Source organism: Talpa occidentalis, unplaced genomic scaffold (assembly GCF_014898055.3).
Source record: "Talpa occidentalis isolate TD23 unplaced genomic scaffold, MPIMG_talOcc4v2.1 talOcc4.3, whole genome shotgun sequence".
Classification (NCBI taxonomy): domain Eukaryota; kingdom Metazoa; phylum Chordata; class Mammalia; order Eulipotyphla; family Talpidae; genus Talpa; species Talpa occidentalis.
The window spans coordinates 24832091-24858056 of NW_023603184.1; the positions used below are offsets into that span (position 1 = coordinate 24832091).

The 25966-nt window shown below is 46.9% G+C and overlaps 1 protein-coding gene across 1 annotated transcript; it reads left to right on the plus strand.

The window, feature by feature from the left end:
- The first annotated feature begins 704 nt into the window (after nt 1-704).
- EIF3F (eukaryotic translation initiation factor 3 subunit F) lies at nt 705-7517 on the plus strand. The gene is given in 9 exon segments (XM_037522604.2): nt 705-960; nt 963-1142; nt 3718-3788; nt 4028-4107; nt 4550-4687; nt 5867-5958; nt 6330-6466; nt 6604-6717; nt 7284-7517. Coding segments are annotated over 9 exon segments (1131 nt in total). The 5' UTR covers nt 705-719; the 3' UTR covers nt 7362-7517.
- Nucleotides 7518-25966: the final 18449 nt, after the last annotated feature.

Consider the following 25966-nt stretch of genomic DNA (forward strand, 5'->3'; position numbering starts at 1 on the left):
TTACAATCTACATAGATACATTTGGTCTCCTGCATTTGTTTAGCAATTTCCAGTAAGAGAAAATTTTCCTTTTCCTCTCCAAGTCTAGGCTAACGACTCGGTCACAAGCTCTTTATTTATTTATTTATTTATTTATTTATTTATTTATTTATTTATTTATTTATTTATTTATTTATTTTAATAAATTTTATTTTTATATTCCCCATACAATTGCAATCCCTTTATTTTGACCCCAATCCCTCCCCTCCCCGCCCCCCACCACCCATAGAGTGTCTCTGGTTCATAGTTTTTTGTTGATTTTGATTTTCACTTTCTTATAGTTATTCATTTTCCTGGTCCCTTATTTAAGTTTTCTAGATTCCTGCTATGATTGGCGGTCACGCTTCCATGGACCTCTGAACCTGAATTAAGACCTTTGCGCTACTCTCTGGCTCCATCTGGTGGCAGCTGCGCAGACTGCGTTGATCCGCTTCCAGCGCGGTCCCAAGTTTCTCGGAACTATGCAGCCCAATTATCAGAGTGCGCACCGGACCGAAATCGAGAGCACAAACGCCGGAAGAAATTACAAGCAGAGCAGGAAACCATAGTGCCCCGAGAAGCCCCGTCAGCAGCCAATAGGCACCGAGACCCGGTTGACTGAGTGGCCGTCCAGCCTATCGGGCTCCCGATTCTCGCCCTCTCGCTCCCTTCCGCTCCCGACTCCGTCTCTTCTCGCCAAGATGGCCACGCCGACGGTGCCGGCGAGTGCTCCTGCCGCCACGCCAGCCCCCGCTCCGGCTGCGGCTCCAGCCTCAGCCCCGGCCCCGGCCCCGGCGCCGGCCCCGGCCCCCGCCCCGGCCTCGGCGCCAGCGGCCGCGCCGGCTTCTGCCCCGGCGCCGGCTCCAGCCCCGACGCCGGCCCCAGCTTCATCCGCAGACCCGGCGGCGGCGGCGGCTGCGGCTCCGACCGCGGCTCCGGGCCAGCCCCGGCCTCGGCGCCGGCCCCCGCGCAGGCCCCGGCGCAGTCGCTGCCCGGCCCTGCGCTCCCAGGCCCCTTCCCGGGAGGCCGCGTGGTCCGGCTGCACCCGGTCATTTTGGCCTCCATCGTGGACAGCTACGAGAGACGCAACGAGGGTGCCGCCCGGGTTATCGGGACGCTGCTGGGTGAGTGATGGGAGGAAACTGACGTTCTTTTACCTCGCGCCTCCCTTTTGTCTCACTGCGCTCTCCTCCCGTTCTCATTGGACTCTTAACCGTGTCTCCATCCCACCTCTCGCTGCCACTTACCTTCCTCAGACATCTCTACTTTCTTGCAAATTGCTCTCACTTTGGGCGGCATATAGTTGTATAAGCAGTAGTTGTTTATGGAAGAAATATTGTGTGCCACGTGGCCTATGTTTTCTTTTTAAATCTTCCCAAAAGTATTGACAGTCAAATATGACCAGCCCAAGTCTACCAAAAATGAATTCACCGGCTAAGAAGACTTGACTGCCTGGGCCCAGTGACCACGTTTTTCTCCCTTAGCCACTGACCAAAATGTCTTTATTTTCCAGAAGTAAATAGAAGTTAATTACAAATATATATATATATAGCTAGCCACTGTGCAAAGGAGTGGGATAATGTTGGTTTACGAGTGTTGCAATAATCTGCTTTCCTAAACATTTAAGCCTGATGCTCTTTTTCCCTTATCAGAACTGTGTCTGATTCCCCATTTGATGCAAATGCTATTGTCTGTTTATGATATTGCTTAACCTTCAAGTCAAGAAATAACCAGTTCTCTCCCCATTTCTTAAACTTGATGGATACATTTTATATGGTCAAGTAACCAGTAAAACTGAAAAGCCCCAAAGAGGGATTTTTGATAATAATCCCTTTCCCTGGGGACTTCTGATCCCATCAAATTCATTTTTATTCCATCTTAGTCGTAGATTTAGACAGGTTTGTGAATCCACTCTCATCAATTACATATTATTTCTTTGTTTGTTTGAACGTGCCTTTTAATGTAGAAGACAGTTGGTGTATTGCAAAGAGGGCAAAATTTGTAGACATATTCAGCCAAATATTAGCCATATAACTTGGGACAAATTACCTACTCTAGTTCCTTCAGGGGCTACCTGAGGCTTAGTCTTTGAGAACTAAATTACTACAGAGAGCAGCTAACAGCTGGTGCACACTAGATACGAAATAGCTGTTGGTAGCCATCCTCTACATCAGGCCTTACACCACCCCTAATACATGAATATCCTCCCTTTCTTTATCTATCTTTGAGGGATATCTTTGAAGCATTTTACAGAGATTACCTTCTAAATATTGCATGGTTTTTCTCAGTTGAAGCCTTGTATTCTCTTTGTCATGAGTGTCTTTCCTGCTCTCCATTTAAGTTCCACTCATCTTCCAGGTTCCCAATTAAAGTTTCCAGTGTCCAGTATCAGTTCGCAAACCCTTGCCCTTGTCAGCCTCCCAAAGTGTGAGTGTGGTCTGTGGCCATCCTCTCCTTTGAACTTCTGTAAAAAATAGTTGTGTGTCACTACCTTGGCATTTAAAGCTATGCTATGCAGATCTTCCTAGCTCACTGGAGGTGTTTAACTAAAGAAACAACTACCCACCCAAGGTTTATGTCAGTGTCCCGAGTTATAGCAACAGTAATCTAAAGCGTCAGATTCTAGACTGGAATGAAGCATAGATTCTGTTTACTAGGAACATACAGATTTTCTCAGATGATTCATGAAGCATTTCATTTGGTTAAATAGTCACTGATGCCTCTTATGTGCCATAAATCTGTTAGGTATTTAGAGTTCAAAATTTAATAAGATGTGCTCTGCTTTGACTTTAAATCCAAGGTAAAGATATACTCTCACACATAAACAGAATATAGTGTGATAAGTGCACTAACAGAAGGTAGCATGGTAGATGGAAATACAGAGGACTTTGCTATTTCAGAAACTTAAAGTGGTCAAGTTTAAATGCTGAAGAAAATTCTAAGGAGGTAAAGAATATCTGTTGAATTTGGGGACACAGTTTCAGCTAAAGAAGCAAAACCGTAGTGAAGTAGATTGAGTCACTAATGGAGATAGGAAACATGGTCTTTGATGGAGGGAGATGCACTTAAAGCTTGTGGTGGGAGGTGCCGATAGATTAAGGAAAAATGAAGATATCAAGGCACCAGCAGTTTTTGTGAAGTCAAGAGAAAAAAAATGGGAGTAAAGGTTTCAGAACCCAAAGAGTACGAGTCAGTGGTAGAAGACTGACATTGGTGTTCCAGGTTCAGAGTTGAAGGTCTCTGATGATCAGATGAATATTCTGACGATTGCATCAGATTGCTAAAGGGAGATGCAGATAAAGCTACCTAAACTTGTGCTCTGAGACTAGGCTACTGTCTGGGTGGTCTTTGTAAACATTAAAATCTTCTAGTATCTACAGATTAAAGAATAAGGAGATGATCTGAAAACTAAAAAGTGAAGTTCATAGGGTGAAGATGTGGAGCAGGACTGGTAGCAGGAAGTTGCACATAGGAGACCTTGCGAATGAAGAATAGACCCTGTGTGTTGCTGGCTAAAAGGAGTTGGAGGTGACTCCAGAGTTTCAGTTCTCTGGAGAACCCTGGTCCTATCGATGTACATGGCTGAACTTAGGGCTAATGAGTTCAGTGACTTTGAGGAGACCTAAAGCATTTGGAAAGTGGTTGGTGACTGTTGGGTGCCCTACGGTTATAGAACTCCTGGCCACTTCTCTCTCACAGGAACCGTTGACAAGCACTCAGTGGAGGTGACCAACTGCTTCTCAGTGCCACATAATGAGTCAGAAGATGAGGTGAGTGAGAATTTTGAACTGGCCTGGTGACATCCACAGCTGTGGGTGTGCTGGGCTCCCCTGCCGGCCCCTTCCAGACATTTGCTCATTAATAGAGCTCCTACAATTCAAAGAACTTCCTCTCTTTTATGCATACACCCAGGTCTCTTCTGTCTTTTGGGGTCACCTCTTGTCCCTTGTTAACACATTTTTGTACGGACTTACAGTTTCTTAGCTTCCTTTCTTGTCTTCCTTCATAGGTGGCTGTTGACATGGAATTTGCTAAGAACATGTATGAATTGCACAAGAAAGTCTCTCCAAATGAGCTCATCCTGGGTTGGTAAGTTGGGGGGGGGGTGGCGGTGTCGGGGCATAATACATAATTGTCTCAGTGATTGCCAAAGTCTTCTGCACCAGAGTAGATAAAATATGCTCTCTTTGGGGACAGTGTTGAAAGCATGGTGGCTCAAGAAGCTATGGATTGAGTGTGTTTTGCTGGCAATTCTGACACTGAGGCCAAGGCCAAGAATTTTTCTCTTGAATTGTAACTTACTGAGGAGGTTTCCTTTTTTTTTTTTTTTTTGCCTTGCTGATGACTTGGCATCTTCAAGAGCTGTAAGTCAGCCTTTGATGTGATACAGTCAGTATTTTTTTTGTTTTTGGTATTTGATGTCTTGCTGGGTATCTCTAGCTTCCAGTATCTAGAGCTAGCCACACCATGGCCTTATTTGGTATTACTGTCACATTTAGACACAAGTCTACAACCATATTGCCTTTTCCAGGTACGCTACGGGCCATGACATCACAGAGCACTCCGTACTGATCCACGAGTACTACAGCCGGGAAGCCCCCAACCCCATTCACCTCACTGTGGACACGAGCCTCCAGAATGGCCGCATGAGCATCAAGGCCTACGTCAGGTGACCAGAGTTTTGTGCCACACCAGCATGGAAGGCTGACTAGAGCTTACTGTGCCTGGTGACATCCCCACCTCTACCCAACAAATTTAATCATTCAGCTTGTAACTCACCTGCCTCCTGAGAAGCCCATGCTTGTTCTCAGCAGTTCACATTAGAAGGCTTTTACTGTGACACAGAATCTGTTCCTGAAATCTCACTGATCCTAGTTGTACTCATTACTCTTAAGAAATTTCAGGTGGCAGCTCTTTGGGTAAGCCATCCTGCATCATCTTTCCTAGAGGCCAGCTCTCCACAGCTCCCACAGCCCGTCCTTACATGGTATTCTGCCATATCTTTCAGTGTGTTCACTGTCTTTCTGAGTTACCCTTTATTTTTGTCACTATCCCTGGAGCAGAGCACAGAATTCAGAGTAGTACAGATTAAAAGACAACTGTCCTTGTGTTGAATACGTCTGTTTGCCCAAAATTAGTTCAGTTTTGATAACAATAACTTTGCAGTGTTTACCCATTGAGCTGTAGGCAGTTGAGTGCTTGTGGCAGGGGGTATTGGGAAAGACCCTGGTGGCACACTGATGAGAACTCCTGGGGGAGTTGGAGGGTTTTATGTTTTGGTTGGAATGAAGACATTTGTTAGTGTATCTCTTACACTGCTCAACTGTTGTTTCTGGTCTGACATGAATGGTAACAAGTTAACCCATTATATAGTAGGACAGGTGCTGGATGCCAAGTCCTTGCAGGCCGGTAGTTTATTGCTGAACTGTGACCATTACATCATTTCTTGGCCTTTCCAGATAATTCCTCAAGTTCCAGATGAAAATGGAGAGTTGACATAGTAAAAGCAAGATTACTTTATAGTTACTATTTTACTTCTGGAGAATCTGATTTCAGAAAAGACCCATCCTGTCTCTTCGTTCCTAGGCAGCTAGTTCCACAGGCAAATCTGGTACCTACCCTCTCATCACTGAAATTGCCAGTGTGTGAAGTAACCCTGGCAAGAGACCAGGCCACTTCCAAAAGCTGAGTCCCCTTGAGCGCCTGGCCAGGGGTTTGGTGCGGAAAATGAGCTAAGGAAGAGAGTGACTTGCTAGTGTGATACCCTTGGGGTTCAAGCACCTCATCTGGAGTAGACATGGGAACCTCTCCCAATGCTGTCTGTTTACTTTGATTTCTCTCTCCCTAGCACTTTAATGGGTGTCCCCGGGAGGACCATGGGGGTGATGTTCACACCTCTGACAGTGAAGTATGCGTATTATGACACTGAGCGCATTGGAGGTGAGTAACCTTCCCTCATCCTCTTTAGAGACCTTCAGCATTTTTCATCGTAGGGTTACTGCTCTGTAACAGGACGGAGGCCCTTAGGGCATTTAAATAGGAACCATTGATCTAAATTTTGTGAGGACTAAAGTCAGAGTCATTCTCCTATATACATGAGATTCAGGACATCAGAGACTGAGCCAGTGAATAGCACAGCAGGTAAAGGAGCTGAATTCTTCTCAGGAGAAAAAAGGCTAATAATGGCAGAGCAGGGGATTTTGGGGAAAGTTGACTGAGTCCAGAGGGAGGTGGAAGTTTAGCAGAGTGGTTATCTGAAGGGATGACCGAGTTCTCTGTGTCTCTCCTACCCCCCAAACCCGCTCCCACAGTTGACCTGATCATGAAGACTTGTTTTAGCCCTAATCGGGTGATCGGACTCTCGAGTGACTTGCAGCAAGTAGGAGGGGCGTCGGCTCGCATCCAGGATGCCCTGAGCACAGTGTTGCAGTATGCAGAGGACGTACTGGTGAGGAGGGGAAGGAGAGGCAGAAGGAGGGCATGGATTTCCAGTCTGAAATTGAAATGGCTGAGAGATGCTGGTGAAATGATTGTCCTACTGGTGGGAATTAACTGAGCCTCATGGAGTTTTTGTTTGGTGCTTAGTCTGGAAAGGTGTCAGCTGACAATACCGTGGGCCGCTTCTTGATGAGTCTGGTTAACCAAGTACCCAAAATAGTTCCCGATGACTTCGAGACCATGCTCAACAGCAACATCAACGTGAGTGCCATTCTGGCTTTCTGGGAGCCTGTGCCTTTCTCCACCTCCGCACATACACATCTAACTATGAAGAGAGTTGGGGGAGAGTGCCCAGAGGAGATAGGGCTTTGCCTTTGGTCCCCTTGCAGTCCAGACTGAGAGGAGGAAAGGATAGCATGTGTGGTCACACTCTCTTTTCCTTCCTTGTCTCCACTGGCTCAGGTACTGCTGATGCTACTGTGACTTCTTGTCTCAATCCATGGTTCACAGGAAAGCTAAAACTCCGGGGTTTTGAAAATACTATTTCTTAATTTTCACTCTCTGAGTTATAGACAGTCTACCACATTTCCCCTAACATTCAGCCCTTGAGTCTCAGCCGAAGCCCCCTCATCTGTCAGTTTATCATGGGAATGTGCTCTTAAGCATTTCCTGCCTGTCTTACACCTTCAACTCCAGCTCCACTTTTCCCAGCTGTCATTACTCAGGACTGTCCTTCACCCATTGTTCACCGTGGAGCTGGCCAAAACCAGTCTTTCTGCCCCCTTTACACCCAGCCCCTTACTCATTGTGGTTTCTTTCTCTCCCAGGACCTGCTGATGGTAACCTACCTGGCCAATCTCACGCAGTCCCAGATTGCCCTCAATGAAAAACTTGTAAACCTATGAACGGGCCCCAGGCTGCCTTCCCACCGCTCTGGGCCCAGTGCTAGGACTCAGCATGGAGTGAGGTGGAATGGTTTCTTTTTGGCTTGAACCACACTGCTTATGACTCTAAATAAATATATGCTATCTTTTATAAATGAATTCCATCTTATGTGAGTTTTCTACTTGGTGAAAGGAAGAAAACTATTCTAGAGCCCATAGAGAAATCAGGAAATCAGTGCCCCAGGAAGAAACTGGTTGTGTTTGGCGTGACTTGTCATTAGTACTTGTACCCACAGCCCAAGCCATCTCAGCTGACCCCTGACCAGGTACCTGCCTGAGCACACTGGTTTCACAGGGGTACTTTCTTCTCCTTGCTTTTTTCCTGTGCTCAGAGCACACTGCCTCTTCAAGGGAAAAAAATTTTACTACTGTATTTCTGTTCCATAGCATCTTATTTCCGTGGCAGCAGAGGGCTGCCTTTTGCACAATGCTGGTAGAGATACAGTCCATGCCATGGTGAGGATTAACTGCTTCACCAACTTTTTCTTTTGGTTTTCACTCAGGAAAGGTATCAACAAACCTTTTCTTGAAATTTTAAGAATCCAGGGAGGGAAAATAATTTTAAAAATTGGATACTTGATCTGAACTGAAAGTAGAGTATATGGTCAGTGTTTTACAGTACTTGAATAGCAAGGATGGAACTGTTTGCCGCTGTTGTCTTGGGAAGCAGAATTTGAAGCTGTAGGTTAAGTTTAAAGCTACTTCCCCCAAACCTCAGGAAATGCTCTGGTGCTGTCTGCAGTGATAGTAGCCTTGGGTAATGTTGAGACTGTGAGGTGTGTTATATATTGGAGTGAAAAGTTGAATAAGGCAACTGAGTGTCTTCGGAATTCTGGTTCTGAGATAGGAAACCTCAGGAAGGAAATTTTGAAGGAGCATAATAATACCTAACCATTTGATGAGGAGCATAATATTACATGACCATCATAGCATCGTGAGACTTCAATGAATTAACAAATGTAGATTAGCTCTTACAGAGAATAGTACCTGATACATAGGAGCACAAAGTAAGTGGCAGGGATGTCTAAAGCCAAACACTGTGTGAACGTGATAAACAACACGAAATCTAGCCTGGATCCTAGTTCCAGATACGAGTTTGGTAACATTAAATAGAAGTTCTTGGGAGTCATAAAATGTGGATTGTAATGACACTTTCTACATGCAGGAAAACTTAAATGAGTATAAAATGATAATGCCAAACGGTGAAATTCAAATCAGCATGTACAGTGGGGAAAGGATTTGGAGTGTCTCAGTATTGTGTATTTTGGGTGAGCAGTTGATACCAATTCTAGGTTTTTTTAGTACGCATGGATAAAATTCAAGTGAGAACTGATAAATAATGTAATAAGAAAAAGGGGAGAAACAAAGTCAAGTAAAAAGCATGGGAAAAGTGGGTAAATAAAGCTGGCAAAGGAAATCTGAGTATTACCAGTAATCACTACAAATTATAAAATGATTTAAAAAATCAGACACCAAAATTTTTGAATTTTAAAGCAAACAAACCCTAGCAGTATTTTTCTTATAGGAGACACATCTAAACCTAAGGACGCAAAAAATTGCCCCCCAACTAGAAATAGAACCTCTTACTGTTGAGTGAAAAGAGCAAATCCAAAGACACTACCCATTGCAGTTCTCTTGTAGAGTTCAGAAACGAGTGACATTGAACAGTGCTGTTTGGGTGTATATGTATGGTTGGTCCTCGTGTGTGCTGCGTGCTCTGTAGTCATGGAATCAGCATCTGCTGAACCATCGTTCTAGAAGAGACAAAGGCTTAGCTTCCTTCCATCCTCTGCTCACGCTTTCAACTAACAATGAGTACAAAACCTTGCTTGTTTCTAAAGACATAGTCAGTATACACTGTTGATTCACAGTGAGCTCACAGTCCCTATAACATGTCTGAACAAAGCTTATCTAATACATTTTCTGTGTAAGGCACATTATAGCCTTCTTGTGCTCGGGAACACCAGACAGCCCTTAAAGTGCTACATTTGGGGGGCATTTTAGCAGCAAAATCACCGCCCAAAAGCATAAAGATGAAAAATGTGACACCAACTAGACTGAAAAGGATACTTGTTGACAGCACAAATTGGAACAAGCAGCAGCTGGGTGCACAGTGCCAGGAGGGCACTTCTCTCACCAGTTTAGTATGGAGAGCTCTGGGTATTGACATTGTATTTAGAAATAAATTTTGGCAAGCAGGTGAATTCACAAATAGGGACTCTGAATAATGAGGGTTGACTGTGTCTAGGCCAAGTATATACGGCAGTACCAAAAAGCAAAAGAATGATGAACTAAAATTTCACAGTAATATTTAACCATGGAGGTAGGAGGAGGCTGACAGGTCAATGATCTAGTCTGAGGTTAGACAGTGGCTTCATAAGTATTGGTTATATAATAAATAGCCAAACATGAACCAAGCACAGCATTGTGGTAATACTAAGTTTAATAACCACTACACTTAACAAAAAAAAAAAATTAATACAAATTTTGAAAATAAGGTGAAGAGGATATTTTTTAAATTAGTTTAACCCTGTTAGTATGTTTGCTTACATAAGTCTTAGGTGAAAAACTACTGAACAACAATATTCAGTAAGATGGTTGAGTACAAAAGTAATAGTAAGGAATTGATACCTTGTAAATGCAAATTGGTTAGATATCATCATGATAAATCCATTTACATTAGCAACAAAAAAGGAATAAATAGAATAAGCATCATGGAAATTATATAATTCACATAAGATGTCATTTGAGAACATAGTGCTCTTAAAAAGATTCAACATTATTTTAAACAGTGTCACTTGTCCCTGAGTTAAATGACATGTTTATCATAATTCCAATAAAATACAAAAAAATTTGTGTGGTGGGGGGTGGTTATGGAGGGATTAGGCAAGCTGTTTGAGTTTATATATGGAAAACAAAGATTCAAGAGGATGAAATGGGGAAGAAGGAGAGGAATGTAGGGTATTGCCTGGTTTCTAATGAAAGTGACAAGAGCTGGTGGGATACGGAAGCCCTGACCACTTCAGTGCTATAGAAGTTACCAGATACAAAGAGGTGTCCAGAGTTAAAGCTACAGGGGTTAGTGAGTCTTAAATGCAGCTAAACAGCTGTGACTTGCTTGATAAATACAGGATAGCACCAGTTTTTTTCAAGTCTACAAAATTCAAGTTTTCTATTTGCTCATGCGGTACTTACCAAATGCCAACAAAAATTCATGGCTAAAAAAAAAAAAAATTCATGGTACCTGCTTAGAACCTAAGACAGGCAAGGAGATCATGACATGGGAATCAAAATGTGTTGCAGGTCATAGAAGCCTTCCAGTTAGGAAGTGAAATCTAAGTTGGACTTCAAGAATGAGAAAGAGCATATTGAAAGAGGAAAATAGAGGACTTTTTTCTGATATTTATTTTGTTTTGGAGTTTTTTGGCTTTTTTGGTTGGTTGGTTTTGGTTTTGTTGCCAAGGGGGCTTGAGGGGAATGACACAGGTAGAATGGGTGGCCTGATATGGGGTGGCCCTGCCTCTCAGGCTTGCAGGTGATGGAGAACTCCCCCAGCTAATAATAGCCTGTCATCTCAGGCTGGATTTCTACCTGGTTGAAGGTCCAGTCCTAATAGACACCCACAGGTTTGGACAGGATGCTAATGCCCTGGAAGTGTGACTCGCCATGTAGGGCTTCACCCCTGGCTGCACCCCCTTCTTGGCTTGGGGTGGGAGTGTCATGTCTGCTGCTCCCAGGCTACTCCCCCGAGTGGAGCTGCACCAGCTGCTCTGAGGACGCACCCAGCAGCTGGTCGAGGGCCATGTCACGGTAGGTAAACTTGCAGAAGGTATTCTTTTGCTTTACTTCTACCATCTTGTTAGATCCTCACAAAGCAAAAAAGAGAGCATTTAGGCACAGCTAACATTTATATGCAAAGGCTCAAAGAAAGACAGTATCAACTATTTAACTGCTTTATTGCTGACGCCTGGCTAGGGAGATGTTTGTAGGGAAAGGGCATTCGTCTGTGCTTAGATCGACTCAAAAAGGAATGGCTCATCTTTCTTTTTCAGCCTTTGCTTATGTGTGCTTGAGTTTGTTTTTACTGTGAATGTGTGTTCTCACATTCTCTTTGTATGTGGCTGTGCATATGCTAAAATTTCCAAATGTGTCTGGGTGAGATGTGTTGCTTGAGACCACAACTCCATACTCCAGATTCCCTTCCAGCCTCCCTAGCCACCCCTTTTCTGTACTTTCTCCTGGCCCTCACGTGAGCCTCCCTGAATGTGGCTCCATCCTGGGTCCTCTTCCCTTTCTACCTCACACCCTCCGCCTGGAGGATCTCACGGACACTGGTGACTGATTGCTGCTTGTGTGTCACAGATACTCACCCTTTAGCTATGGCCTATATTCGGAACTGGTTTCCTGATTGCTCACTAGGTAAATGGACACCAGATAGCTCACCTGCATGCCTCGGCAGCAACTTAACTTCCACATGCTCCATACGGAACTCGTTGGCGCTTCCTTCCCCATAAGTTACCTCCTGGATTTCTTTCCTCAAATTCAATTGTCAAAACCAGAGTCCTCGAATGCATGCTTGGTTCACCCCTCCTTTTCCACCATCATGTCTCACTTGGTTTGTTACAATTCTGCCTTCAGTCTTGCCCTCTGGGATGTTATGATATATAATAAATACATATGTATGTATATTCTTAATTCACATTCTTGGCATGCAATTCTTAAAACCTTTGGAATTTCCAAAGTGATAAGAGCTATAAAGGTGTACGAATTTTGTTATTCCTAACAAGAGCTTTTCAGCCACACCTGAATTTATGTGAATCAGGAGATTTTGTAAAGCCCCTTGACCACACGACGGGGGCCGGTTTCTGAGTGAACCAACCACTTGTCTCAAAGCCTCAAGTGAGGGAAAGGGGAGCTGCATTAATTTTCATTAATTGTGGTTTAACTAATCATGCCTACCCAATAAAGCTTCCACCAGAACCCCAAAAGGACAGAGTCTGGATGTTAGCATGTCACTTAAGGGGCACCCAGAGATCCCAAACTTGCACACCCTAAAAATGGGGTCCTGCCATCCACCACGTAAGAACAAAGGAAGCATACTCTGTGAAAAAACTTTAATAGAATGAATGTGCATAGAGAGGACAAAGATAACAGTTTCCCAATGTAATCCCCCAAATTACCCCTCCCCTTGTGGGTAAATGTCCAACAAAACAGGGTTGGCCCAAATCAGGGTTGCTGAAGCCTTAAATATTGACAGATGTTTAAGGTACCGCCCGGCAGGGAACCAAAGGAAAGGGTTGAAAGGGGCAGACATGTCTGGGGAGAAAGGAGCAAAGTCAAAGTACAAATCGAGACAAGAGCTGCCATTGTCAGCCTCCCCACGTGGCTCAGTGTCCCTCCATGCCTCCTTCCCAGCAGTACCAGAGCACCTGTTGGGCCACGGGAACAAAGGAGCACCCTCCAGGCTCCCCTCTGTTCACTTACATACCAAGCATGGTTGCTTGACCACCTATGGTCAAGGTGGTCATATTTCCTGCTCAGGAAATACGGTTGAGGCACCCTAGGACTTGTCCAAGTGGCTGCATGTAAGTGGGGAAAGGAAGCATGTAAGCTTCCCTGAACGGAGGTACATCTGTGACATGGGGAGCCTCGGGTTTGTTGAACAAGAATACACAGGAACCACTGAAGGCCCGTGGCCTTGTTAAATAAAGTGGGCCAAAACCCATTCAGGACCCACTCTGTGAATCCCTACCCCCTCCACCAACCAAGTATTTATATCAGCAACCTCCATATCCAACGTGCGATTCTTTCTTGAATCTGCCCGCAGGAAGAAGTTGCGCATGCCAGGGATAGAAGCTCCTGTGCTCAAGACCCTTCTAGAACTCACCCAAGTGTCTCCCCAGCTCATTCCTATCCTTGGTAATAAATCAGTCATGGTAAGTCAACTTTTTTCCTGAGTTCCATGAGTTGGTGTACCAAATTATTCAAACCAAAGGAGGGGGGTCATGGGAAACCTCCAAATCACACTTGGTTCATCAGAAGTACAGGTGACAACTTGGACTTGAGATTGACATCTGAAGAGAAGAGAGGAAAGTATGGGTCTGACACCATCTCAACCCTGGGCTCTGATGCTGTCTCCAGGTAGCGCAGAATCGCCCCAGGTTCATGACATAAACTGTTCTTTCATAAAGGCCCCTACCTCCCCCTGCTCAGGGAGAAGGTATGTGAGCAAGAGCTACCATTTCTTCATCAGGAATAAGGTTTCCACTTGTTGTGCCAAATTTTGTTTCATTCTATCAACACAAAAGATTCTGAGTAGGACAAAACCAGCCAGGGGACTTGACCCTCAAGAATCTGTAACAATACCTCAGATGAACTCTCTTCAGCAGCGCCTTATTGCCCCTGATGGAGAATTCTTACCAGGATGCTTACTACAGCCTGCAAGGCCTAACATGGCTTTGGCTCTCTGGCTCCATCCCTCGCTATCCCAGCCTGGGCTCCCTTCGTACTTTCTCTGCCCTCTGCCCAAAAATACATTCTCCTTTCTCTGGCTTACTCTTACTCATCCTTTTAGTCCAGATGCGCCTCCTCTTGGAAAGTGCCCCTGTGGTAGGGCCCCAGGGTGCCAAGGGACCCTTGAGGTTCTTGACTTCAGCTAGGAATGATTAATTGTGGGGTCAGAGTAGGTGAGTTAGAAGGGCAGCTTTATTCCAGGAGAGGCCACACTCAAGAGCGCAGGGAGATCCAAGGGAGAATTGCACGTTGGGTCTTAAGGTCGCCGATATAAATACTTGCTTGGTGGAGGGGTACAGATTCACAGAGAGGGCTCTGACGGGTTTATTTAGCAAGGCCACTGGGCTTCACATTCCTGTTCATTAAACCAGATAAGGAAGCTTTACAGCAGTGACGCCCAGAGGGAGGGTAAGAAGAAGTGTAAGCTAATAGTTTGTGTTACCAGTGGTACACCTACAGGGACATGAAACTTACCTCAGTTTCTGTTTACTGACATGGCATTCTGGGCAGGAGCCACTCCAGGTATTACTGTAGGGCTTTGCCTTCATAGGCTGAGGCAGCCAAGATGAGAGTCTCCACCTAGGGCCAGAAAGCTCCAGATGCTGTGGAGAACATGGCTGCTACAGTCTGTGGACACTGAAAGGAAGCAAGTGTGAGTCTTACTAGACTCTGACAGGAAGGAATGAACAGGTAAACTGAATTTTCAAGATCCCTGAGGCAGAAACTGAGACGAGGACTTCAGCAGGGGATCAGCACCTTGTTTGGTTCTGCCCCATAGCTCCTAGATAGAGACTGTTTTATTTTCCAGTACCCACTGAGCTGCTGAGCAGAACCAGACTCAACCCGGACAAGCCTTAATCAGTCCTTAAAGGAGTCTGTTCTTACTGCAAGTTTACTCGGTACAAATTGGAACTATGACACCAGGCTCTCAGCATCTCTGATAGAGAAATTAGCATTTCCAGGAATGTTGAAAGGAGGTTCCTTTGCAGGAACTGACTTAATTCTCATTATAATGTCTAGAAACCCTTGCATGCTCAGTAATGCAAGTCCTTACAGGGCTAACGAAACTCCAGTTGTTCCCCTTTTCTCCTGTGATGTCTCCCAGGGGGAAAACAGTTGCTTATGTTGATGATCTATTTAGGCTAATTACATCTGTTCCATAATTGCCTGGTTCATCCTGGTCTATCTCCTGTTTCATTGGGGTTGTTGCCCCATGTCCCTGTTCCATGCTAATAGTGGACACTGCCCCACAGTGTTGATCCTTCTGTTCATCCATGATAAAGACTACTAATCCCATAAAGAGCATCATCCTTGCTGAGGCTTCCTGAGGCATGGCCACTAGGGGGCTCCCTCACACCACAGAAAGGTGGATGGTTGCTGGTTCACGTTCCTTTTTCCGTGTGGTTTTCCAGGGGGTTGGTGAAGAAAAAAACATCTGTTTTGGAGAAGCTACATTAGTGCAAAATAAGTGGCCATATATGAAGATGTTTCTCTTGGTCCCTTTGGGGCCACAAAGGGATGAAACCAAAGCATCTTCCTCTTCCCTATTTCAAAATCACCTCAAGTAATCACTTGATTATTTCAAAATACAGTTTGAAAACACACCATTTTATGTAAATCTCCTAGGTCTACTCCCCTCCAATCAAATTATAATCTGCAAGCCTTTCTAATGAAAAAATATCTTGTAACTGCCACTTCCCAGGAGAAAGCCTGGCCCAGGCTCTGATGATCAAAATGAGGTTTCTGGGACTTTCATGCAGGGAAGTGGCAGTGTCAGAACTAGTAGACAGCCCTGAGGCCTCTATAAAAGAATCTCCCCACAGGCATTAGAGTTGCTGGCAGGTGAGCGAGGGGGCTGTCAACAAACAGAAGGTTGGAAAGAGTGTGTACAAGGCAGGATGATATTCAAAGAGTCCATGTGAAACAGCTCAGCTGATCGGCGTGCAAGAGGTGGATTGAGGTAGGGTTAGCTGAGAATGGAAACCCCACATTTAGATCTAAAAATTTATCTTTCAGATCCCCTAAAGGCAGAACATGTGACGAGGACTTGGGCTAGGGAAAGTGATCTGCATTAGATTCCTACAACTGTACAAACATGGTGTCTTACCAGAAGTTTATTCTCTCATATTTTTGAAGGCTAGAAGTCTGAAATCAGTATAGTCACAAGGCCATTCCCTCCAAAACCTCTAGAATAGGAATCTTCCTTGGCTTTTTGGCTTCTGGTCGACCCAGGTGCTCTGTGGCTCATAGCTACAGCTGCGGTGTTGACCCTACGGTTTTCTCCTTGTAGGTCTGTGCCAATTTCCCTCATCTTATGGGGACACCAGTCATATTGGATAAGGGCTCACCTTAATGACCTCATCCTAACTTGATTATGTCTGTAATTTATAGATTATGTCTCTGTTTACAAATGAGATCACATTCACTGGAACATATCTTTGGGAGGGCACACTCAACCATAATATGATCTAAAAGGCAGAAGTGAGGGGAGACAAAAAGGGAGAAAAAAACAATACAATCTAAGGTATTAAGTTGGTTATTTCTGTGGCAAATGGGTTCCATTCTACTAAGAACCCTGAGGAACTAACTACAGGAGATTCCCCCCCCCCACCCCCCCGAATCTCCCACTGAAAGACTTGAAGGCCGAGACGTCTAACCAGTTCCCCCATTGGTTGAAGAATTTCTTAGAAAGTGAACTTCCTCATGCTTCTAGGCTCCATCTACAGGCAGACAAAGCATCCTTCTCTAGTTATTTAAGAGCGCGCATGTACATGGAGCTATCCACCAATGGATAGCTAAGATGTGCGCATGTACATGGAGCTATCCACCAATGCTGTGCTGAAGTTGGGAAGGCCATTGCTCTGGGACGTGGGTCCTAAGTGCACAGCATGGGGGTACATGGGCCAGCTGAGCAGAGAGGTTACAGTCAGAGGCCAACATGAGTAAAGGTGAGAGGTGTGACAAGGACCAGATAAAGAAATTAGTCCTTTTGAAGAGGAGTGGCTCAGTTCTCCAGATTCTTCTGCCTTGGATTATTTACATCATTATATTTGTATTTCAGAGGCTCCCTACATGAGTGTGTGACTCTGACTTCTGTAGGACTTTGCCTGAGATCACACTCTGATTCCATTTCCTTTTATTGCATGTCCTCCTACACCCACTCCTGTCCTTGCCTCCCTGGGGACTCTGCAGTACCTCAAGATTGGCCATGCCTAAGATGAGGATGCTGTCTTTCAATACCGTTCCTGACCTGCCAGGTGTTAGGTCAGGGTCACAATAGTGGAAGGAAAGTCTTAGGTACCTATGGCTCTTTGTTTAGGTGAGTAATGTGGCTTCAGCAGTGTGAAAGCACTCTGAAGAAGAGATGCAGGATTTAGAAGGAAAAGTACATCAAAGCTATTAGTAAAAGTCGAAGAGGACAGGGCACACATAAGATCCATGAAAGGGGATCCAGAAGGAGGTAAGTGAAGCACCAGCATTGTCTTGGCTGTCATCACCAAGCTTCAGGCAGCAATTGAGGCAAAGGTGCCCTTAGCAGAACACTCAATCCACAGTAATGAGAGTCTGCTCCCAGGTTGGTAAGCTCGCCCCTATTTAAGCCTATTTTCCACTCTCCCCAGCCCCAGCCCAACACCCTCAAGATCCACCCACACTTGAATTCCCTGTTCCTACTACTGTGTGTCAAACAGCATTGAAGCAGAACTTATCTCTTCAAAGAGGATAAGGTCCTGTGTGCACCTCTTGGTGATGTGTATGCCCTTCTAGCTGAGTCATAGCCCCCTTTTGATATCTTGTAGCACAAATACTAAGATGAAAATTTATTATTTACACATCTTGTATTAGATGATAAGGAAATGGAAAATGAGAAGGAAAAATATTGCTTAATATATACACAGTATATTCATATCAAGGGAAGAAAAGCTATTTCCACTGGCAAAGGCAGCTCAGTATAATTTAGAGGTCCAAGGCCCCTGGCTTCATTAAAATCTGCTCATGTACCCTCATCCCATTTTTCAGGGTCTTGCCTCTTCCCAATCTCTTTAAAAGACTCTGAGAGGTTAAGAATATAATTTGCATTATAATTCAAACACCCAGAGGATTAGTCTTTGGATTTGGGTTTGTAGCTGAAGCTACAGTGGATAACAGTTTCATTCAAGGCAGCTATAGAAGCCAACAACCAACCCCATTATATTCTTTATTTTCATAAACCGTCGATTACCCAAAACCTTGCTTCTATAGCCTTGATTACAAATGTCTACAGATGATCATTGAGTGTCTAATTTTCCCTTCTGTGCCCTGTTCTACCACGGTCTCCTTTACCTGTGAAAATAGGGTCATTAATAATTTTAAACCTCATCAGATCCAATTCTGGGTAACACAGAACCAATTCAGGGCCCATCCTTAAGTCTGTCCCTCTGAAATTACTTCCCACATTTTGATTCAGTCCGGGGGCAATCAGAGATTAGAACATCTATGAGTGGGATAGAATAAGGAACTCACTGTATGAGCTAAAACTTATGAATTCGGAGGAGCTTGTGGAGCAGTCTGGGAGAAGCCTAAGCAGGATCCATGGTGGGAGCTGGAGGGGTTTCCTGTCTGACTGCTGTCCTATGCCATCAACACAGATCAGCAGCATCTGTGAGCTGCTGCAGGCCTTCAGGACACATGTGCACACAAGCGCCCTAACACACACACACTCCCATGTACACATAGCCTGCTGTTTTCACTTCACCTCCCAAATCGCACACAGATGGTCTCTGGGACCATGTTAACAGAACCCCATGGGAGGGATTGTCTAGAAAATGTGGTTCAAGCTTAGCCCCTTAGACACGGTACAAAGCTAGCATATACACAATGGCTAGGTCCTCGTTGGAGGCTAGTGGGAGACTGGAAAAGACAAAATCAGAGGGGAAGGGGTCCCCCTACTGAACTGGTTACTTCTGTGGCAATGAGGGCCCCCTCCTGCACGGATCCCATGATAAGGCGTGCAGAACAGTCAGCCACCAGTTTCACAGCTCCTTGGCGTTTGTCCTGGTGGGTAACTGTTTTGTACTTCCAGTGAGCAACAGAGACCTTCAGTTCCAGCAAGCCCGAAGCATAAGTGGAGTTTATAAAAAGTCTCTATCTCTGCTCCCTATAATAAGAAAAAAAGAAAAAAAAAACCAACAACAGAAAAGCATATAGGCAAGTTATTTTTTCCAAATTCTTTTTTAAATGTCAGTACCTTACCTCCTGATCAGCAACAAATTGTTTCACTGTATAAATAGCCCACTCTTGGCAATTGCTCTTAAAAGTTGTGGTTTTCAAAATTATTGTCTCTACCATGAGTCTTAAGGAGGGTTGGTTTGTTGGTGAGCTTAATGGTTGGACATTCATATTGTCTCCTACCTACTTATAGTCAGCTTTGCCAGCTCTGCCTGGCCCCTTGCTCAGGCTTCCAAACAGCCCACACCAGGTGCTTCCTGACTCAATGAAACCCAGAACTTTCAACCATGGGATGGATCAGCCTGGGAAATAGAAAGGCCTGTTACTGTCTGAGACAGCAGGACTAGGGGTTAAGAAAAGTGACCTGTTATTGACTTCTTAGGTCTCTCCTCTATCCCTTTCTTCACTGACAGAAAGACTTGAAGACTCAGAGAAGGGTGGAGGGGGTACCGGCCCTCCTGCTGCTGTGTGTATCTGGGGTAAGAGGAGGGGTGGAGGTTGATGGGTGACTTTATAATGCAGCTGTTCAGTTTCAGTTGGGCCACCACTCGTGAGTGTGGGAACAGAAATGGCACCTTATTTGGGTGAGATCATTCCAAGTGCCAATCATCTGAAGATGAGGCCCATCTTTCAGAAGCAAAACAGGCATTCCCACCCCTTGACCTAGGGCTTGCAAGTGTCAGGATGTCCAGGGAAGAAATCCTGTAGGAGAGTCCACCTTCTAGAATCAGAGTATCCTGGACCCTGGTTTTGTGTTTTTCATGCGATGGCTTGTTTTCATTTTCCTGTTGCCTTCCTTCTGAAATCAATGAAGTCTTCATTCAATCAGAGAAACATGGGGATTGAGTTCACCAGGACTAGCTTATTAAAGGGGGCACGTTGCCTCTTAAAATAAAAAATGGTGGTAGCAGTGAAAACAGAAACTAAAGGGAAAAGGTGAACCTTTAGGTCACAGAGTGGAGTGTTCTGGTCCAAGCCTTCTGGGGTTCTTTCTCCCGGAATTTTACTTTGGAGTGTATTCAACTTGATTTAGCAAAGGGGGTGATTTCCCTCTACAGCCATCCATCTCTGTACCAGAGAATTTTTCCTCCCAGGGTTTAGTCTCACCATTTTACCATGGTGGACCCTGGGTCCTGGTCCTGGAGTTGGGTTTGTCCATTGCTTGTCTGCTCCCCCAGAAGTGTGCTGGGCAGTTTGGTCTTGCATGGCTGGAGGAGTCCACTTCGCCATAGGGTAGCCACAGCAAATGTCAGGTACTCCCAAAGGGAGTAACAGCATCTGCTTGCATAGCTGGTGTTTTGCTGAGTACCTGGCCCTTGGTAAATACTGGCTAATGAGCAGTATTTGGGCATTTGGGCAGCTCTGTGGGCCAGTTGGGAAACTTCAGGTTATGGAGATGACTGTATCGCCCAGGGTGATAAACTCCAAAGCAACATAAGCTTTAATTGTGAGAGAAGCTAACTGTAGAGTTAGCTACATGTCTGCTTGAAAGAGAGCAGCCCCTTCTCTGCTCTATCCCGCTGAAGGCAGACCCAGAGTTATTAGTTTTCAACAAAGGACAGAGAGCTTGATGTATTAGATATTTCAGTTTTTAAGTGTTGTCAAATTTATCAATGAAAAAAGTTTGCGGAACAAACAGTTGTGGGCAGGATGCCACAGGTGTGCTGCCAGCTGCAAGCCCTGCACCCACGGGATGAATAGGCAGGTCCAGTTGCGAAGGAGTTGCCCCGGATTCTTGGATTAGTGTACCTCAAACCCAACTGTCTTGCGCGCCACCTCCAGGGGACATTTGTCCTCCACCTCCACCCACATCTCAGCAAGTCGGCGCAACCTCCCCTCAGCCGCAACAGCAGCTCTGGAAGGTCCTTCTTAGGCCCCGTGACCTCTTCAAGAAGATTATACCCGTAAATCCCGGGGCCAGAAACCCGGGGTGAGGGGCGGGGAGGGAAAGACGGGAGAGGCCAACCCATAAGCTCCCGGTGGATCGCCCTACCCCAGCCCGAGGGACACTCTCTTGGGAACCCCCTCATTCAAGTACAGACACTGTACCCTACCTGGCTGAGCCAACACACCTTTCCCAAGGGAGATGTAGCAGTAACGAAGGACAAGCACAAGGGAACACAAACAGAGAGCGGGCCTGTAAATAGCAGTGTTTACAGAGCTTCGGCTTTGAAACTCCGGGGGGCGGGGGTGTATCGGGGAGGGGGCCACAAAGTGCTAAAATAGCCGGAACCTGGCGGGGGGGCGGGGGAGAAGCGGGTTTTCGCCAGGATGAGGAGGGGCCTGGATCTCAATAGCCTGAAGAGAGGGAAGGAATCTGGGGGTTTAAAAAAATGACTGCTAATTCGGGGGGTATTTCTGCTCCTCGGAGGGCGGGGGGGCGGGGGAGGGCAATCGGCGCGGCGAGGATGCACCGAGCGCCCCGCGGCGGGAAGACGCCCCGGAGCGGCGGGCCCGGGAGCGCGAGCGCAACTGGGGCGCCCACGCCGGGAGGCGCCGGGGAAGCCCCCGAGCAGTCCCCGTCTGGGGAAGGTTTGAAAGCAGCGGCGCCCCGGCGGCGCCGGAAAAGATGGAGCGGTTGTCATGGCGACGCGGCGCGCTCCGCGGAAAGAAATAAATAAGCAATTTAGGCTGCGGTAGCCGCGCCCCCGCGGGACCCGCGCGCCGGGGAGGGGGCCCCGTGGGTCCGGGCGCGGCCGCCCGCGCGCCTCCGCCATTGGCGCGCCGGGGGGGAGGGTCACCCCCGGGGGGCGAATGGTACAGTCCTCCGCCCGCGCCCCGCGGGGCCGCAGCGAGCCAGCCCCGAGCCCCGCGCAGCCGCCGCCGCCCGCGGAGCCCGGAGCGCAGCGGGCAGGCGGCGATGGAGGGAGTCAGCAGCCACCGGACCCTGTCCTACAGCCGCTGGAGCTACGACAGGTAGGGGGGCGCAGGGGCACAGGCTCGCCGGCGCCTCCGGGGGGCCTGCGCGGGGCCTGCGCCGGCCGCCGCTCGCGCGCCCCAGGGAGAAGCCCGCGCGCGCCGGGGCCGACGCTCCAGACCCCCCGGGGTAAACTTGGACCCTGGAGCTTCTGGGACGCCCCATATACCAAGACCCTCCGCCATCCGAAACCGGCCCCAAGCCAGGGTGGCCTCGCACTGGCGGAGCTCAGAGCTGTCGAAGGCGCGCGCCGGGCACCGGGACCCGCGAACCACCGCGCACCTCCAGCCCCGGCCCGACTCCGCTGCGGGCGGCGCGGACCTGCCTGGACACGCGCGAGAGCGCTCGGGGAGACAGTGGCGCGGGCGGGCCCGCTGGGGGTCGTGAGAGCAGGGGGTGCCCCTGGGCCCAGGCCGCGCCGCACCTGGCACTGCCCTCGCCCCGAGGCAGCTTCCCTCGCGGCGCTGGGCCGGCACGAGGCTGGTCCTGGGCTGGTGGCCCCGCTGGCCGCCCGGGCCGGGAGTCGCCGCCTGCTCGGCGCAGCGGGGTGGCAGGCGGAGGTCGACTGTCGGGGTGCCGGGAGGCTCGCGCGCCCCCGGGGTTGCCAGGCGCCCAGCTCGCCCGGCGGGCATGGGAAGCGCGGCGGGCGTGGGCGGGTTGGAGCCGCGCGTTCCCCGCGCGCTCGCTTGCCGTGGAGGAAGGAATCTTCCTTCCCGGGGAAGTGAGCGAAATCCGTCAGAGGAATGAATTGGGCATAAAGCGGAGTAGAATTATCTGCGTTTGTGTCCTTTCGTGCATTTTCCCCACGGTGTGTTAAATGCCATCCCTCTTCTGAAATGAAACCCTGATGCTAGTGGGTAGTAGGTTTTTGTTTGAAGTTCGCAGCCACGTGTCGATCTCCACGTGTCGAATTCTGGAGTTAAATTTTCTGATCTTTGGTGAGGGCTGGGAAAGAACTTCGTTAATCTCGCTGCTCTCACCTGCCTGTGTTCCTGCCTTCTGCCGCTCTCCTTTTCTTAGCTCTAAACCCCCCTGCATCTTTTCCAGTTTTCAGAATCAGCTGTCCCTCCTGTCCCGGGCTGGTTCCCCGGGGATCCCTCCTGATCTTCCTAGGTCTCGCCTTCTCTTGGCTCCATCCTCAACCTCCGGTCTTGACTGACCATCTCTTCTCAGCCTGTAAACCTGTTCAAGTTTGTCCTGTCTCCCTGCTCAAGTTGGGTGCAACTGGTCCACTCCTTTCTTGGCTTTCTTTTGGGGGAAAATATTATCGGACTTGGTTGATTATTTCCTCCACAGCCGTTCATTGCACAATCTAGCAATGTGCTCGCTTTGCTAGATTCCAGTCAACTCGCGCTTTGGAAAAGCAGTGCTCTTTATGGAGAGGAACTCTAAACTTATTGGGGTATTCAGCTTAAAATAACAAGCTTGTGTTCAGATCCCAAAGACACATTCATTCATTCATTCGCTTATTCAACAAACGTGCATTAAGTGCAAACTATGTGCTGGGCTCTGGAAATAAGGAAATAAAAAGACATCATTCCTTACCCCAGCTGAGCTCACCATCTAGATTCTAGTGGAATAAGTGGTAGCATCAGCCAAAGGTCTGATGAGGCCTTTGTATGTGGGGGAGGGGATATTAGAGATCATTCTGTATGGTCACTGAACTATTTTTTCTACCAAAACAAACACAGAGGTAGCAAGACTCTGGAATTAGCCAGCCTGGAGTCAAATCCTGACTCTGGCTAGCTAACATAGAACTTTTCTCTCGGGAAGTATTATGAGTATTAAAAGGGAATAAATATATAGGACTTAGCATTCTGTTGGTACATAGTGAGGGGAGGTGCCTTTTGCTGTTTTATTAATAAATGTGAATGTTTCTGGGAGCCCTATCCTAACACAGAAGCTTAGTTTGAATGTCACTCTTCTCCTTGTTAGACCCCTAAATAAAGATATTTCTTGGAGTTCTGGTCTCAGACCTTTTTTTTACTCTGACAACCTCAACACCTGGGGAACTGTGTGAGGAAAACAGCTTCCCTGGCCCTTGTCCAAACTCATTGAATCAGAATCTCCAGGTCGATCCACTGTTTGTGTAAAACTTAAGATGATTCTGCGGCAGCGGCTTTGGCTACCCTCTGGAACTATGGATATACCACCCACCTCCATTTTCTACTTTGTGCTTAGTTTTAAGAACGTAAGTATTGAATTACTCCAAAAACTACACAGTCCTTCAACAATGGTGTTAGACATTGTAGGGTAAGTGAAAAAGCATCAGGCTTTTCTACCCTCCCGTCATTAGGATTGATGATGGATCCCTGTGGTCCTGAATGCATGCCTGATGGCGGGCACCTGGAGTAGAGTGTGGGCATGTGTAAGTGGATACACCTGTGCTGAGAGACTGGGCTTATAAGGGCAGCGTCACAGGGACACCAGGAGAGCAGAGACACATAGAGGACGAGAGCGAAAGGAGCAGAGAAGAAATGGCCACGAGAGAACACTGGAGAGCCCAGAAAGAATGAAGATTTGCTGGGGACTGGGTGGCCTGCCACCCTCCCTGCCCCCTGGCACCCCTGCCTCTGCAGACATATTACAAGCATGTCAGGCACAGGTATTAAAAGTAAAATTCTGTGATTGTGCTTCCCGGTCCCCAATCTCAGTCCCTAGAAGAAGACTGCTATTAATCCTTTACTTTCCAGCGCTGTTGTCTGGCTTCTGTCTCTACCACATCTTTGAGATCCCACACTCTTCAGTCCCCGTCAGAGTTGACCTCTCTGCAATGTAACCTGTTCACTTTAGCTATTTTCCCTTTTGCTTCTGGGACCATATATGCATCAGTTATGTACTGCTGTATATGACAGACCAGTCCTAGATTGCATTGCTACAGTAATACCTGTTTAGTTAGCTCAAGAGTCTGTGGGTCAGCAGTTTGGACCGGGCTCAGTTGGGTAGTTTTTGAGATCTGAGCAGGGCTCAACTTTTCTCTGCTGTACTTGCTCATCTGTCTGGCAAGTAGCTGAGGCATCGTTACATTTGCTCTCATTTTCCAGGAGGCTGGAAAAATGCAGGCTCCTTCACATTCCGGCTGGAGGGTTCCCAGTGACAGAACACCAGCTGCTAGGTTTGGTATTGGCACACGGTCGCTCTCCATGTTGTGTTGGTGAAGGTAATTCAGAATGCCCACCACTTTTTAAGGAGTAAAGAAACTCACCTCTTGAAGAACTACAAAGAATTTATGGGCATATTTACAGCTTCCCGCAAGATGCTACTTACATTCTGTTAATTGTCGATTCCTCTTGGCCCCGGCTGCCCAAATGTGAGCACACCCCACAGCGCTCCCCTCTCATTTCTGTTGCATCCTCAGTCTGCGGCCTGGGCTGAATTATCAACTTAGAGCTTTTAACATAAAAATCTGTATTTTCAACTCTAATATTTTTGTGAAGCCCCAGCCCAACATCCCTGAGGGCCTGTGGACCTGTATCCATCCAAACATCCTACCAACCAACCTTAACATGTTCGAAGCCAGACCCTTCACTCATAACTCTATTCTCTATTCAGCATCCTTCTGGCCAGTTGAACTGAAAACTTTGACAGTGATCTTGAACTTTCCAAGTCATTTCATCTGTTTGCTCTTCACTATGTCATTGACTATTATGAAGATAAAATGAAAGAATGTTAGTAAAAGGACTGGCAAAAGGTGCCGTCCAGCCGATGTGTTCTCAACAACTTGGTACTTGGTCAACCTTCTAGTCTCCACTCAAGCTCAGTCATGACCGTGATCTCAGAGGTGTCAGTGCCCCTGTATGTGACCAAACTAACACTTCACAATTTTTGGGACCTTCCCATTCCAGGGACTTCAGTTATTCATGGAATACATTCCTAGACAGTGATACCTTCTAGGTTCTGACATCCTGTTCTTTCACCTCAGGCAAGCTCC